At 43.1% G+C, this 16,509-nt stretch overlaps 3 protein-coding genes and 1 long non-coding RNA gene across 8 annotated transcripts; 2 read left to right on the forward strand and 2 right to left on the reverse strand.

Moving 5' to 3' along the window:
• The first annotated feature begins 56 nt into the window (after positions 1-56).
• LOC112885964 (putative nuclease HARBI1) lies at positions 57-1,807 on the forward strand. The gene is made up of 2 exons (XM_025951686.1): positions 57-590; positions 671-1,807. The coding sequence occupies exons 1-2, from the start codon at positions 346-348 to the stop codon at positions 1,707-1,709; spliced, it is 1,284 nt and encodes a 427-aa protein (XP_025807471.1). The 5' UTR covers positions 57-345; the 3' UTR covers positions 1,710-1,807.
• A 434-nt stretch (positions 1,808-2,241) lies between these two features.
• LOC112885336 (glutathione S-transferase T3-like) lies at positions 2,242-3,468 on the reverse strand. Its single transcript, XM_025950973.1, has 3 exons — positions 3,337-3,468; positions 2,902-3,240; positions 2,242-2,820 (listed from the first exon to the last, which is right to left on the reverse strand). Exons 1-3 carry the CDS (start codon positions 3,466-3,468, stop codon positions 2,242-2,244), a joined length of 1,050 nt encoding a protein of 349 aa, XP_025806758.1.
• A 2,610-nt stretch (positions 3,469-6,078) lies between these two features.
• LOC112885962 (elongation factor 1-alpha) lies at positions 6,079-8,856 on the forward strand. Of its 2 annotated transcripts, none has more exons than XM_025951684.1 (3): positions 6,079-6,202; positions 6,530-7,014; positions 7,729-8,856. In XM_025951684.1, the coding sequence occupies exons 2-3, from the start codon at positions 6,553-6,555 to the stop codon at positions 8,608-8,610; spliced, it is 1,344 nt and encodes a 447-aa protein (XP_025807469.1). In that variant the 5' UTR covers positions 6,079-6,202; positions 6,530-6,552; the 3' UTR covers positions 8,611-8,856. The 2 variants fall into 2 exon arrangements, with proteins under 2 accessions (XP_025807469.1, XP_025807470.1); XM_025951685.1 differs by having other exon boundaries at positions 6,100-6,202; positions 6,533-7,014.
• Positions 8,857-9,963: 1,107 nt separating this feature from the next.
• On the reverse strand, positions 9,964-14,863 carry LOC112885967. 4 transcript variants are annotated; one of them, XR_003227310.1, is made up of 7 exons: positions 14,531-14,863; positions 14,382-14,479; positions 13,073-13,268; positions 12,601-12,642; positions 11,887-12,518; positions 11,118-11,246; positions 9,964-10,300 (listed from the first exon to the last, which is right to left on the reverse strand). It is a non-coding gene; the product is annotated as an uncharacterized LOC112885967 (long non-coding RNA). The 4 variants fall into 4 exon arrangements; XR_003227312.1 differs by having other exon boundaries at positions 13,073-13,256; positions 14,382-14,863; XR_003227311.1 differs by having other exon boundaries at positions 14,404-14,862.
• Positions 14,864-16,509: the final 1,646 nt, after the last annotated feature.

The raw sequence follows: 16,509 nt of genomic DNA on the forward strand, positions 1-16,509 counted from the left end.
AGGTTCCAAAGGGCTAAAGGAAAGTATATCTTCTTTCTCACATTACATAGGTGCAAGTGAAATCGGATGATACCTTGAAGTTGGGAGCGTGGTTCTATGATGCAATCGAGCTGAGCATTTACGGAGGTTATTTGTGATGTGTAACCAAACTTTGTTGTTGTGTTTCTTGTACGTAAGTCAAGTATCCGGAAATTCTTTGTGTAACCAACGTTTTCTGAAGCTCACCACCAACTAGAGCGGTTTATATTCATATGCAAGTTGTCTTGGTCTGAACAAGTTGGTATTGTAGTATTGAATTTGCAAGACAAGCCTTGAATTTGTGGCCCGCTCAAGTTGTTGTCGACGATGTGGAGCCATTACAGAGCGCGTCGCCGAGCTGCTGAGCGGCAACGCTTGGCCACTGAGGATAACAAAATGTGCCTAGCAACACTAGCGAGCATGGGTGAGGACGAGAATGAAGAACGTGTATACATTGGTTCTGTTCCTGGTCGTCGGACCATTCCACGCGATCGGTACAGCGGTTATATCCGATTGATGGAAGATTATTTCGTTGCAAATCCAGTGTATGGGGAAAACTTGTTCCGTCGCAGGTTTGTTGATCCCAATCACCTAACCTTTTGCCTGCCAATCACCAAGTTTATCTCACAATTTTGGTTATGTTTTGCTGCAGGTTTCGGATGAGACGGACAATGTTTGATGACATATTGGCTCGTGTCCAAGAAAGAAATGTATACTTCAGACTTCGACACAATGCAGCTGGTCAGGCTGGGTTTCATCCAATTCAGAAAGTTACAGCTGCTTTGAGATTACTTGCATATGGAGGGTCGGCGGATCGGCTTGATGAGTATATTCGCATGGGCGAGAGCACGATCATGGAAACCTTGCAGCACTTCACTCGTACAATAGTCGACATCTATGGTCCAGAGTTCTTGAGGCAGCCAAATGACAATGATATTACCAAACTTCTTGCTGTAGCAGAACAAAGGGGATTCCCGGGAATGCTCGGAAGTATAGATTGTATGCATTGGGAATGGGAGAACTGCCCTACAGCTTTACAAGGTCAATATCGAGGTCATTTCAAGAAACCAACACTAATTTTAGAGGCAGTGGCAAGTCATGACTTATGGATATGGCACGCGTTTTTCGGAATGCCGGGTTCTTGTAACGACATAAATGTGCTGCACCGATCCCCTGTATTTGACAGGATTTCTAGTGGGAATGGTCCTGAAGTTCATTATGCTGTCAATGGTAGAGAGTATAATATGGGGTACTACTTAGCAGATGGAATATACCCACCATGGGCAACTCTTATAGGTGGTATATCAATTCCGAAATCTAATAAACAGAAATTATTTACGGATTTGCAATCTGCTTACCGAAAAGATGTTGAGTGCGGGTTTGGTATCCTTCAAGCTAAGTTCCATATCATTAAAAGGCCCTCAAAGATTTGGTCACCTGAGGACATGAAGTTTATAGTTGATTGTGTGATCATTTTGCACAACATGGGAATCAAATTTGAGCAAGATGTTGGCCAATTGCGTATTGAGGACTATGAGGGTGCTACACAACCAAACATCTCTGCTAATAGAAATGTACCAGAAGTCGAAGCTCTGATCGATGCTCACCGGCGCATAAGAAGCCGTCTGGCCAACGAACAACTCAAGTTAGATTTGGTCGAACATGTTTGGAACCATTATGGAAGAAGCTAGGAATGTAGTAGAACGGTTTATGTACTCTGTAATTGTTGAACTAACATAAACAACTGCTTCTGGCCTTTTGTGTAATCCATGCTCTACCTTGGCAGTCCCGTGCTTGTGGCCTTATGTATGCCCTTTTTATCTTGAGAAGTTGTCTCTTATTGATCATATCTTCTAGATTTTAAGATAACTCCTTCAGATATTATATTTCTAGTGGGAATCACTTTGTTTCGGAACATTCAGAAACACAATGTAGCAGTTGTTCAAATATAACAGTATAGTCTTGTCACAACCACCACCAACACAAGCAGTGAATTCGAGAAAACTGTCATACAACAGCAAACCAACACTGATGAAGGTACAAATGTCATACCACATCAAACCAACACTGATGAAAATACAAATGTCATACAACATCAACCCAACACTGATAAAAATACAAATGTCATACAACAGCAAACCAACACTGATGAAGGTACAAAGCTCATACAACAGCACTACAATTAAGTTTTAGTACAAGAATCCCTGGTGGACCCGAAGCATTCTAACTAGGAGGAGCACCCGAAGCTTGGTCGTTCCAACCTGCAATCTTTTTCTGCTCCCGAATGTAGAAGTCACGCACCCATGGCTGCACCTTATCTAAATCCATGAACATGATTTTGTCCATCCGCTCTTTCTCATGCAGCTCTAACATCTTCCTTTGAATATCAACTTGTTCCTGCACAAGACTCAATTTTTTCTCATATCGGGCAGCCACCTCCTGTGCCTCATCTTTGCTAGCAATCTCCTGCCTTTCATCATATTTGGCTCGGTCTTCCTGAATTTTCTGGTGCACCTCAAGGCAAGCTGAAGAACTAGCAGAACTACCAACACCTGGGCTGCCTCGGAGTCTCTTGCCCCTGTCACGACCCATTGGCCTTGAAAACTTTGGTGCCTCGCTGATCACTTTGATTGGATCCATATTTGTACCATCTCCAGCATCAGTAGGATTGGCAGCTAGCTCAGCTCTCTTCTCTGCAAGCCAACAAAGCCACCTGTGCTCCTTCCGAAGAAGTATCCAGCAATGGAGAAACTTAAATTGAGACTTTTCCAATCCTTCAAACATCTGGAGTGCATCTTTCACCTACAATTTGAACAACATTAGGCAAGTATTCAGCACACAATATTTTATTATGCATGTATTATTTAAAAGCAACACAAATACCTTATCATCCTCACTCTTCCCACTCTGATTTTTCCTTTCAATCTCCTCATAAAATCCACAAAACTTGGTAGTGTCTCTCTGTATCTCACCCCATCTATGTTGAAGAGAGGACCGTGTCCTAGTGGTTGTAGTCGTCCTGAACTCGTTGTAGTAATCTAGTATCCTTTGCCAATACGACTTGGCTGGCTGATTTATGCCAACCACTTGATCCTTTGAAACATTTAGGTACGCTGAAATTAAAGTCTCATCCTCAGTACCAGAATAATTCTGGTGTCGCTTGGCCACTCTCTTTGTCTTCCTTTGTGAAGAGTTCTCAGCTTCAGTTGTGTTGTCGGGTTCCTATGATATAAAACAGTGAAAACATGAATGGATCAAATGCACAAGTTGTAACTCATTGGCACTTATCTATAACTCAATGTTAACATTACACGTTACCAAACTGTTGGGCTGCTGCTCATGCTCATGGTCATAGGCAACAGAAAAATCACAGGCATTGATTTCGAAGCCTTGGGTGTATGTTACATCTGCATATGCCTGGCTTCCTTCAGCACCAGCGTCATTCCACATGTTCGCCATCTTAAAAACATGGCAAGACATACATAATTAATGAAGACACACAATGTATAGCAGGTACATGCATCTGCTCGATGTTTGGGGCACTGAAGAGTAATGACATATTGTGCTCCACGTGCATATATGAGCGAGGGCAATGCCTTTAGTAGTCAGTAATCATAAAGAAATGCACCAGCATGATCTATGTGGACCAAGTTGACTGATAACTCAATAACTGACCTATGGCATTAGGTGCAGAACACTTTTTGCAATGCTACAATAACTTCTATAGAACAAATTTGGCTGCAAGTTGTTAAATTTGGCTCCTGTAAATGTGAAAGGATGCTTTGATAACATGCCACCATCACAAACGTTTAAACTGCGTTTTCCTTTGTTTCCATAACCATATTCAATTCTAAATTAATGCAATAAGAAAATTATCAATCGCAAGAAACCTAGCCACCAAGAGACAAACCTAGCAAGTAAACCCCGTCTGCTGCAAACTTAAATATCATGGGGTAAAAACATAGGAGGAATCTTGTGCATCTTCCATTCAGGAAAGAAGCACCTGCTTCCACACAAAACCGATTTAGTGAGACTCGTTATCTACACTGAAAGAAATAATTACATGTCCGTGCTCTATGCATATGTTGTGCTCCTACTTTTGCCAGAGAAACATACTAGTTGGTATTACATTACTGCACAGTTTGATTCGCACTAAAACCGAAATCATGCCCAAATAAATACCAATATATCACAAAAGCTAATGCCATTATGAACCTGCTCATCAGCTGCCACTGCGGGAACGGGAGGGAGGGACGGATAGTGCATGGCATACAAGCATACCGTGGAGGAGGGGAACTGCATACCGTGGAGGAGGAAGACGACCGGGGCCTGGAGGCGGCAGACGATGAGGAGGACGACCCGAGCCGGAGGGTGCAGCAGCAGACGACCGGGGAGGCGGATCCAAGAACGGACGGGGAGGATGACGAGCTGGGGAGGCGGATCTAGCGGCACATGACAGGGACGTTCACCGGAGAGGCGGATTGCAGCGGCAGACGACGAGGACGTGGCCAGGGGAGGGGGACCAGAGCGACGACGATGGCCAGGGGAGGCAGAGCAGAGCGGCGGACGACGGCCAGGGGAGGGGGAGCAGAACGGCGGACGAGCGGGGGAGGCGGAGCAGAGCGAGGACGACGGCCGGGGGAGGGGGAGTAGAGCGCCGGACGAGCGGGAAGGGGGAGCGGAGCGGCGGACGAGCGCGATCTGGAGGCGACCGGCCGTTGAGATCCGAAGAGGAGAGAGAACGTGCGAAAATGGGAGTCGGAAGAGAGCGCTCGGATTTTGGGATCGCGTATGCGAGACCCGCTGGGTGCTACAACAGTAGCAATTTGATCCCATAATCGGGATAAGGGGCCAGATCGGATAGCTGCTGGGAACAGCCTTAGTCGGGAAAAGGCCTGCGCACAGGTAGCTGTGTCCGCGGGGGCTATCGCCACTGCCCATCTAGATCCCGGGTCCCACTTCTCATTCTTTCCGAGTACTGTAAGTTGTGTTAGCGTGTTTTAGATGGCAGGGGTAGTTTTGGAAATGTTCCCATGGCGTGTTTGGGTAAAAATCTGGTTGGTGGATGGAGAGTTGACATGCCATGCATTCCTAGGCGTAGCGGATTAGATCGCATAGGTGATCTGCAGTGCTAGTCTAGATGCTGGGGATTCGAGACAGACAAACAACAGTGGGTTGACCTTGATAAACTCAAGAATCATGGTGAAGAAAAAGGCAATGGTATCCTTGGAGGGATTGACCTCTTACACTTTTATCGTTAAAAAGGATCTCAACTATGTCTCGCAAAAAAGAAACATCTCAACTACTAATTGGGTCAAGATCTACTGGTGACCACATGAGGTGGATGTGATTAACAGGAGTTAATCAAGAGTGCATTCGTATTCTAATTGGTAGTGAAATGACCACTTGTCCACTTCGGGGACTGCGAAATGGGGAGGGGAAAAATACCAGTATTTTTACGGAATGTAATGTGCTTGAATTTTTGGTGTTTCTAAATTTTTCTGTGCATATGATAATAGTCTAGAAGTAATATAAGATTATCTTCTCTCTTTTTTGAATTCTTAGTATTTTAAATTTAAGTTTGAATTAAGGTTGGTTTATCGTTAGTGCGTTTTATTTGGATCTTTGTTTGAGGTTTGAATTTGAACCTAATTCAAATTCAAATGCCTAGAACTAACTACTAACTCCCCTGTCATCTAACGACTAGGCACGAAGGTGGGCTGCACCCACGCGATGAACCTGCCTACACGTTTGCTGGGCCGACGAGGCATCGGATACGACTAGGGCCGGTCCATTGAAATAGGAATCGGGCAAGAAAAACTTAAACAAGGTATAAGCACTCTTTTTGGGCCACATCTAGGACCACGGCCCTAGTGGTCCTAGGCCTAACTCCGCCGAATGAGAGTGCAGCCGAACGGCAGCCGCTGGAAATCAGAAGCGAGCCATTCAGATTTTCAGCTGTAGTACGCTTAGTTTGCTCATTGTTGGCCCATCAGATACTTCCTGGCCCAATAGCCCATTCCTTGTGCCCTAATGCGCTTCCTTAAAACCTAGCACCATCCCGTCCCCAAATCCCACACACAGCCAGCCGCCGCAGACCGACCCGGAGCGAGCACGCAAGCGGCTAGTCGCCGACGCTCCTTCAGATCCTCGGCGAGCCGTGCCTCTGCTGCTGTCCGTCGAGGTACTCCGCCGTACGCACGCGCGCACCTCTCTTCCTTCTCGTTTCTCTGTGCTGTGAGCCTTTTCGTTGGATGCCTAGATCTACTATTTTGTTTGTGGAGCACCGATAAAGTGTTGTTATGGCCTCCTCTAGTATGTGCATAGTCTCATTGCAACTGATTTTCGAGCCATAGATCATTACTGATGTTTATGTCTGCAATACTTTCTGGTACGCTGCTTCAAATTATTAGTTGTTTTGATACTGACCGTCGAGTTGTATTGTTTGATTACTCGTTCGCCCCATATATTGTTTCTGATTATTGATTCATCTGTGGACTGTCATATGCAGCAGTTTAAGCTTCACACGCAGCCATGGGTAAGGAGAAGTCCCACATCAACATCGTGGTCATTGGCCACGTCGACTCCGGCAAGTCGACCACCACCGGCCACCTGATCTACAAGCTTGGAGGCATCGACAAGCGTGTGATCGAGAGGTTCGAGAAGGAGGCCGCTGAGATGAACAAGAGGTCCTTCAAGTACGCGTGGGTGCTTGACAAACTCAAGGCCGAGCGTGAGAGAGGTATCACCATTGATATCGCCCTGTGGAAGTTCGAGACCACCAAGTACTACTGCACTGTCATTGATGCCCCTGGACACCGTGACTTCATCAAGAACATGATCACGGGTACCTCCCAGGCTGACTGTGCTGTCCTTATCATTGACTCCACCACTGGTGGTTTTGAGGCTGGTATCTCCAAGGATGGCCAGACCCGTGAGCATGCTCTCCTTGCTTTCACTCTTGGAGTGAAGCAGATGATCTGCTGCTGCAACAAGGTATAATCCCAAAAATCCCTATGCCAGTTATGTTGTGGGATGCATTGGATATGCATGTCAGTTCTTGAGGGTCCAGCATTTGTATAATTCTGTCTGTTCCTTAAGTTTGGTGCTTCATGTTTCCAGGAAAAAATGTGAGCATGCGAGTTGTTTACTGAATTTGATAGACGGTTTAAATGCATGCATATTGACTGCAGTACAAACCATCTGTTTCCTGTACATTTAGGCATGATAGTAGTTTAGTCTTAAATGATTTGCCACGTTCAGTAATTTAGTTATAAATTCCTGCTCACCTATTCGAGTAATGTTCTGATCCAAGTGGATACATAAGTTGTCATACAAATGCGAGCACAAGCTGCTCATCACTTAGTTCTCTTATAAAATGCCTGCTATTGTACATATGCTGTTTTTCTTTTACTTGAATGTTTTGTCGTATATGCTGAGAAATCTGGGATATGGTCATGTACCTCATGATGTCTGTATAAATACTAGATGTTTGCTACTAGGTTTGTCCATGCTTATCTACCTGTATACATTTGCTTATAGCTGTTCAGATGCCATTTTAAAAAGTTGATTCCCTGAAACAGTTTTGGTTGGCTAGTGAATTTTTTGATGATGTTTTCTCTATTCTCTCATGTAAAATGTGAATTCTTGCTGTTGAGATCACTAGTCTCATGAACTAATAGTTATGATTTGCTGCTTTTCTCTTTGTAGATGGATGCCACCACTCCCAAGTACTCCAAGGCCCGTTATGATGAGATTGTTAAGGAAGTCTCCTCCTACCTGAAGAAGGTTGGCTACAACCCTGACAAGATCGCCTTCGTCCCCATCTCTGGTTTTGAGGGTGACAACATGATTGAGAGGTCCACCAACCTTGACTGGTACAAGGGCCCAACCCTGCTTGAGGCTCTTGACCAGATCAACGAGCCCAAGAGGCCTTCGGACAAGCCCCTGCGTCTCCCCCTTCAGGATGTGTACAAGATTGGTGGTATTGGAACTGTCCCCGTTGGCCGTGTTGAGACCGGTATCATCAAGCCTGGTATGGTTGTTACCTTTGGTCCCAGCGGCCTGACTACTGAGGTGAAGTCCGTTGAGATGCACCACGAGGCTCTCCAGGAGGCCCTTCCTGGTGACAATGTTGGCTTCAACGTGAAGAACGTTGCCGTGAAGGATCTGAAGCGTGGGTATGTGGCCTCCAACTCCAAGGATGACCCTGCTAAGGAGGCTGCCAGCTTCACCTCCCAGGTCATCATCATGAACCACCCTGGACAGATCGGCAACGGCTACGCCCCAGTGCTGGACTGCCACACCTCCCACATCGCTGTCAAGTTTGCTGAGCTCGTTACCAAGATTGACAGGCGATCTGGTAAGGAGCTTGAGAAGGAGCCCAAGTTCCTCAAGAACGGTGATGCTGGTATGGTTAAGATGGTTCCCACCAAGCCCATGGTGGTGGAGACCTTCTCTGAGTACCCTCCTCTTGGTCGTTTTGCTGTCCGTGACATGAGGCAAACGGTTGCTGTTGGAGTCATCAAGAGCGTGGAGAAGAAGGACCCAACCGGCGCCAAGGTGACCAAGGCTGCTGCCAAGAAGAAATGATGTGTCTGGTGGTTGATTCCGTGTCTTTTTTTGGGATACCTAGATGATCTATTATCATGACTTACTTTTTGTCCATGGCCATTTCTGTTATCATGTGAACTGTTAGTTTGCCTGTGAATTGCGCCTTTGGTCAATCGTTCTATCGCTGTTTTTGTTATTTCGGCTTAGGGAAAACTGGAATGCTTGGACTGATTAGTGCCATTATCAACCATGATGAATCTGAGTCTTTAACTCTTTGTATTGCTATAAGTAACAATTTGTTTTCTTATGTTGCTGTTTCCCTCTGGATATTTTTGTCATTATCATTGATTTCCTTTACACGTTTGATCTGATGCCTTGTATGCTACATCCAAAAAAAGTTTTCAGTTTACTTGGATTGTATGTGGCGTCTACAACTACTTGTGTTTTGATACTCATCCTACCTGACACTTTAAACTTGTGCTCTTTGTCTGAGAAAGGTTCAATCTGTACAGGTTTGCATATTCTGTCTTTTGAGTGTAAACTTGATCTTTCAGGTTTGCATTTAGCTGGTGTTTGGTTTGCAACGTTAAAATGCGAAATGTTTGTGTTCTTTGCTGCAATGTCGCATAAGTCGTTGAAGAGGTGTGGTTACCTCTAGGAATTGCTAATTTCCAGATTCAGACTGTTGCAAAAACTGATTTTTCTCAGAAACAACTGTAGTTATGCTTGTATAACTGAGAATTATAACATCGAAATCTGGATGGCAGTGCTTGAGAATTAGAAAATACTGAAATTTGAATCAACAGCGCCTAAAATTGAATGCCTTACAGCGGTTAAGATGCCTGCCAACCCAAAATAATTATGTTAGTTCATGGCAAGTGAAGAAAACGGCAAGCTGTGAAATCGTGTAAACGCATAACGTGCGGCCAGTGGAATGAGTAGTAATCCGTGATGTATTTTTAATGATTTTTGGGCGTGGTCGATGGAAAAGCATGGCAAATACTCCCAACTCGATGAAATCAGCATACCGGTTACTGGAGTACTGGACTCTGAACACCAACAGCATGACTAGAAACATGCTTGCAAATTGGATAGGTACCTCGAAAGGTGTGAGTCATTGATGAATTTTAACCTGCACGCCAAATTTCACACAAGTGCCATATAGATCCAGTTGTCAGGTATGTGGTGCTGCTGAAGAAACTATCAAACATGCACTGGTAGATTGCCTGTGGCACGTCTGTTCTGGATTCAGACCAAGGAACTGACATTCTTTGTGGAATGTGGACTCTCTGGATGGCAAGAAACAGGAGAAGTAGAGGGCTGGTGCAAATTCCCACCTAGCTCATTCCACCATACTAGCTGGCAAAGTTTGGAAAACCACCAGGCCATTCGTTACCATGAAAACCAAAAGCTCTGTTATCCTGAATTTAATTGCTCCATAGTCTTCATGAAAATAGCAAAAAGCTGGCAATCACAGACGAAAAGAAGTATGACAGCATTTTCTAGATTATTTGTTGGCTGTACGGCTGTACCATCACACTAAACCAAAAGCTCCTATTATCCTGAATTTAAGTGCTCCATAGTCTTCAACCATCTCGCTGGCCACATCCACAAATAAACTGAGAGGGAGCTGAGGGCTGTTGCTGGCTGGGGGAAATAAAGGGAGGTCCCTGGTGAGGAAGTCCACGGTAACACTGCATCGCTGCACGGATGCTTGAGACACGGTCACCTGGGACATGAAAAACAGAGAGTAGCTGAGGATCCTATATGGAGGACAATCCACAGTGAAATTTTCTTGAAGTAAATATGTTACAGAAGGAGGGGAATATCTGAGGACTCAGAACAGATGAACTGACCATTGTGACCTAGACACTTCCATCTACTAACCTACCAACCCGTAAAAACTATGAAAACTTGTTTTCTAAGTGCAGTAAGCTATTACTGAGATGAAAGCTACAAACCTACAGCTGTATTTTTCATTTACATTAAATGTGTAAGAAAAAATTCCATTACGAGTACTGAAACAACAAATTACACATGAGCATGTATCCATGCAACGAGTGTTCCAGTATTGGCAGGGCAGTATGTGTTACTTTCCCAAAAATTAAAGTTTCTACATGAGAAAATAAGTCTTGTGCTCAAATTGCCAGCAGTACAATCTAACAACGATGGGGAAAAAGGGAATGTATCAAATTTTAGATGTGCACCAGCTTATTTCTTTACCATATCATTGGTTGTAGTATATATTTAAATTAGCTGACAGCCAGAGCATGAGATGCCACTTGCAATAAGTAGCCACTTCTTAAAGTTATCCATAAGATGTGCAAATTGATCTATTTGATAATTAATCATTCTAGTTAGGTATAGTGACTAGTCATATTAACAGCAAGTTCAAGCAGCTACTTATTTAAGCCAACAATTTCGTCCTGTTTAAGGGGATTTTTTTAACCCAGCCCCGAAAAGCCGCTCCCATGGGGAGTCAAATCTGGCCCTCCACTAGGCTACTTAAATAGTAACACAAAGTATCCAAGCCAAAATGCCATTACCTCTTCAATGTGCTGCTTCAATTGATTAATACTCTCTTTAAAAAAAAGGCTCTGAAGGTGCCACCTATTGTTACCGAATTAGGGATCACATTGAAGGCTCCACCTCCTTGAAATTTTTCAACTCACGACCTGCAGAATGAAGCATGGACCCGAAGGAAACAATTATATGCCGGAAAGTAAATAAGAATACATTGTAAAAGTTTCAACATAACGGCAGTGCTATAGTCAGTGCACTTAACAAACTGATGGGGACCTGAGACTAATAAGTGAAATAAACAATTTGTATAATTCTTGTGGTGCAAAACCATTTTTGTATATGAAGTACAAATGGCTACATTAAACAAATTATGAGTCTAAAACTTAAGTTTGAATATTATATAGTAACTAGGTTCGTGCCCGTGCGTGCTATGGGTGATAAAAATATCAAATATATTCACACAAGTGTAGATCTTAAGATAAAAAGAACTCATCAAGTACCTAACAAAAGTATCATATGGTCATTCTGTCAACCCTCATCACCTTAGACGGAAAAGAGATGTTTCCAAAGCAAAGAAAGAATAACGTGTAGTTTTTCAGATTTTTTTTAAAATCATGCTACGTATTTTATTCCTAGTGAGTTGCAAAATGAAGTTCCAAAATATATGAAGAGAGCACACCATCAGTTTACAATTTCATTATTTCAACACATAGTTTTGAGACGGGTGCAAAGATATACAGACGAGTAATACTTCCACTGTTCCAAATTATAGGTTGTTTAGTAAATACTCACAAAAATACTTGAATGGACCCCATGAAAATGCAGGAGGCTGCTGAAAACTCTTTTCTAAAGGAGTTGATGCCCATCACATGAAAACTGAAAAGGTTGCAGATATGGAAAATTAATTGGCACACTAACAATAAAAGTAACACAGATAACTCTTTATCATCTGACAATTCTTCTACTGTTCCTTTATCAAGAGGATATATACAAGGAAATAATTACAGTTCACAGTATGTATGTACACTTAATCTATTGACGAACTGTGACAAGAACAACTACAGTGATTAGCACAGAATCTGACTTTCTGTACCAACTTTGTCTTCCGATATTCCCAAAAGGGGCCAGCACAGAACGCAGAGACTGATCCCAAATTGAGCTAACTGAGCAGCCCTCACAAGTGTAGCACATTTTGCAACAGTCAACCTGATATATGATTCATATGCCAAACAATATGCTCTTTCCTAAAAATAATTCAAACATCAGTAGCTGCAAGCTTCAGAGGGTGCTCTGTGCCAGCACAAACAGCGCCACTGTGCGCTGCTCCGGCTCTTCAAAGTGCTCGTTTTCTAATTGGAACTTTCTGAACATGCCAGTCGAATCAGATCCAGACTCCACTCCATATCAGAGATGGCAACATACACCTGTAGATGTTAATGCATACAAACTTGTCTGTGTTGGCAACAATAGATATTTACTTGACAGGAATTGATGATGAATACGAACCATTTATGAAAGTTGGGATGCTTCAAATTCAGACCCTGTAAACTGAACAACAAAGGAATTATATCAACGAAGTAATTTTGATGCTTATCACAAGAGAATGGAAGAGTTGAACATCTCGAAACTAAAAAGTAACCATAAGTTAGAGAACTCTTTTATCATCTGATGACAAATAAACAGAGGGATTTTAAAATCCTCTAGATCTGTATGTAAAAGAATGGAGGATATGCAAAATGAGCTAATTACACTTTACAGTATGGAATATACTGTTATTCTATTGTCTGAAAAGAACCAGGACTACAACAATAATTTGCCCACAGCTCTTCTAACAATTCCACAAAAGGCCCACCAGAGAGTGCATATTCTGATAAAAATTTGAGCAAACTGGGCAGACATAACCACAATATCTCCCAACATGTTATCTGTAGTCACAGTACACTTTTTTGCAAACAATTCAACGGCCAAACATTTGTACCTGCAAGGTTTCAGAGCAAGCTCTGTGGCAAAACAAATAGCAGTATTATTTCCTTGCTTGTCGCCCCTCTACAAGGTGCCCATTTTCTGATTGGAACCTTCTGACCTCTAGAAAATTGCTCTCCATTCGGATGCAAGCTCCATACCATATTAGAGTTGTCAACATAAGCATGTTGGTGATTTTACTGCACATAGACCTGTATATGTGTTAGGGACAGTGGATATTTACTTCGCAACCATACCAATAAAGAAAATGAGTGATTTCAGTATGTGTAATGCTATATATTTATGTACAGCTGTATATGCCAGATTATCGGGACCATTTTCTGTTATTTACAGCATTCAGCAAGCAATCTTAGTAAACTGTCCATTGTACCTCCGTTGTCAAAACTACTATACATGTCCAAAAACAAAACCCATGTACCATCCAAAAGTCCACTTCAACAGCAGAAAACAAATAAACCATAGGTGAGACTTTTTCACATGATGCTAGCATAAATTAGAAGTTAATAAGCTCAAATTATACCTATTGCACTTGCCCAGTTCAACCATCTTCATATCTAAGAGAGATAAAGCTAGTTTGTATTACACAAGAAATAAATTTATTTGGCAATCATGGACACAGCTGAACTCACTGTATAATCTAAAAAGTAGTGTGTCTAGCTAGCATGAAAAAAGGGTGATGGACAAGGAAATCTGCAATTGAATGTTTGCCAGACAAACAAACAAATTAAATACTGTACCATCAAACTATCTTAACCAATTAAAAAAACTTGCTGACAAAAGTAGGTGTTATCAGTCTATAGCTATACCACCAGGACCACTACACGTTTGTACCATCCTGAAAAAAGACCCAAAACTTGCTACCAAGCCAACACCTTCAGATTTTGAAAACCGTGTTATAGCATTTTTTTTTAGCAAAATAATAACAGGCCTAATGCAAAGCTAATTGATTGCTGACTGAATGCAACAAAGATCAAGTTATCTTTACTATGAGCAGGACTTGCATTCCAAAAATAGTCTGACAAATCAAATGATGGAAGTCAACTATCTGAATTCTAAGACCTGCATTGCCAAAAACCAAGGCTCCATGTTCCCAGTCATGCTCATGGTGCAGAAAACGTATTTAACTGCTATGAGCCAACTGTTTCATAATTTAATACTGTTATAGCATTTTTCAGAAAAATAATAACAGGCCTAATGCCAAGCTAATTGATCACTTGAATGCAACAAAAGATCCACCTGCCTCTACTATCAGCAGGATTTGCAATTCGAATATTCATGCAAAACAAATGACGGATGGTCCTTACAGCATTTCTGGAAAAATCGCACCATCTTATCTGAATCTCATCGACGGATAGCAGCTTACTGAACTGCACCAGCTGCACCATCGCCGGCAAGCCTCGACCTACACACGCAAACAAGGAGGAAAACAAATCTGAACCCGTCAAATCAAGACCTCCCGGCATCAAATCTCACGTAGCCTGCTGGAGCGCAGAGGGGTGTCCCATTGGCGGCGAGGACGGCGACGGGGACGGCGGCCGCGCGTGGGGAATCCGCGACGGGCGGCGGGTCGGGCGCGGCGAGGAGGGCGACGGGGACGGTGGCTGAGCGCGCCGCGCGTGGGGGATCGGGAGGGAGGAAAGGAAGGGACGCCTTGCGTTGAAACCTAATACTAATCGACGGCACCAGATTTCTTTTTTTTCAGCAGACGGGCGGGCAGCGGACGGCCAGTAATTCCCCGCGGCAGGACGACGCGGGTTTTGCCGCCGGGAGCGGGGCGTGCGATCGCTGGACGGCGCTTGATCAGCGGCTGAAATTAGCGGACGGCACACCGGTCTACCAATTTTTGCGTGCTATCGGAGCCAGGATTGGAGGCCTATTTTGCATAAGTTAAGCCTGGGCTAGCCCGTCTATGCAGGCAACCAAACGGGCTCATCCTGCATTAGCTAAACCTGGCTGGACCTTAGCCACCCATCCAAATACACCCTATGTGCTGCCCAACATGTCCAGGCAAATTAGGGCTTGCCTCCTTGGTAGTCTGCTAGGTTCCATCAGTCCATGTTAGTTGCAGGATAAACAATTCTGCTAATAAAACACTGGTTTGCTAACAATGTCCTCTCTATTGACTACTGAATAGTAAACTTTTATGCTTACAAATTTTAGGCTTCCAACCTAATAAAAATATGATGCTTAATTTACAACATATGCACCAGAGTCTACTAGGTTGAAACTGAAGATCCAAAATAGTATAATTCAATGCTCATTCTATTTAAAAGGATCTATGCCTAAGAATGGAAAATCTTAACATTATCACAATGCACAACATCAACCAACATATATCACAACAACAATATCCTAACATTTCCCCTCTACCACAAGTTACAGTAGAAATCAATGTACGCATGATCTATTACAATGCAACAATTGATTGCTAAAACCGCAAGGGGATCAATCTAAAATAAGCATTCCCATCTCATATCCACTACTGAAACTCATTGCCTACTTTCACCAGCCTTGTTGTTGTTCTAGTTACCGAGAATGGCAAGGATCATCTACATGTTCCCACCACATCAGCTAGCTGCACATAGATATAGCCGCACAAACAGTTAATTCGCCACTGGAAAAATTACTTGCGATTGGAAAAAAAAACAGCTTAGAACACACGGCGTTCCATGGTGGAAGGACCAAGTGCCGCACTGTCAATAGTCAACACAGGCTAAATCCGTTGGTATACTGATGTACTACATAATTTAGTGAAGTTCTGATAACTCGTCAAAGATGCATAGTGACAAGATTCAACATTACTGATGAATGGAGCACATAAATTGAACCTAATCAAATTCTATCGAACTCCCAATTGCAGACAACTGAGTACAAGTTGGCTTTTTCCTGAATGGGTGAATGGTAAGAACGTGAAGTGCAAACTTTAAAGCCATTTTAAGAAGAAACGAGGGGGGGGGGGTGAACATGAACTGTGAATAAAGATCACTCTAATAACACTAACCCCGGCAGATCTACTCTGCTTCAGTAATGGTATCTTAACTCACAACTAGGTGTTAGATAACTAGGCAATTTTCGGTATATTTTAATTGCAAATATTACTAGCAATTTTATGGCATAAATGAGTGATAATGTATGAATAAAATATGTGCATGTGTTCATGTTATTCTTACTAGTAAGCATGAACAAAAAGTTAAACCAGAATAGATTTAGAATGTACCCCAAGGCGGGACCAGTGCCGGAGGCACCGGTTGCGCCGTTACCAGCTGGAATAGACATGCTATTCGACTGGCCTTGCATGAAGTAGCCGAACGATATCGATGCAAGAAGAGGTTCGCAGTGCAGTCCCACGAACGGTCACCAGGAAGCAGACGAAGTAGTTGTTCGTTCACGCCGGGAAGTAGACGAAGTAGTCCTTTGTTCACGCCGGGAAGT

This window comes from Panicum hallii, chromosome 3 (genome assembly GCF_002211085.1).
Source record: "Panicum hallii strain FIL2 chromosome 3, PHallii_v3.1, whole genome shotgun sequence".
Taxonomy (NCBI): Eukaryota; Viridiplantae; Streptophyta; class Magnoliopsida; order Poales; family Poaceae; genus Panicum; species Panicum hallii.

Bases quoted from the DNA above. Each gene is read 5' to 3' on its own strand.
- LOC112885964 (XM_025951686.1), top strand. From the start codon at position 346: ATGTGGAGCCATTACAGAGCGCGTCGCCGAGCTGCTGAGCGGCAACGC. The intron at 591-670 runs GTTTGTTGATCC...GTTTTGCTGCAG, and splicing joins GAAAACTTGTTCCGTCGCAG to GTTTCGGATGAGACGGACAA.
- LOC112885962 (XM_025951684.1), top strand. From the start codon at position 6,553: ATGGGTAAGGAGAAGTCCCACATCAACATCGTGGTCATTGGCCACGTC. The intron at 7,015-7,728 runs GTATAATCCCAA...TTCTCTTTGTAG, and splicing joins TGATCTGCTGCTGCAACAAG to ATGGATGCCACCACTCCCAA.
- LOC112885336 (XM_025950973.1), bottom strand. From the start codon at position 3,468: ATGTGGAATGACGCTGGTGCTGAAGGAAGCCAGGCATATGCAGATGTA. The intron at 3,241-3,336 runs GTAACGTGTAAT...TTTATATCATAG, and splicing joins AGCAGCAGCCCAACAGTTTG to GAACCCGACAACACAACTGA. The intron at 2,821-2,901 runs GTATTTGTGTTG...TTCAAATTGTAG, and splicing joins GGAAGAGTGAGGATGATAAG to GTGAAAGATGCACTCCAGAT.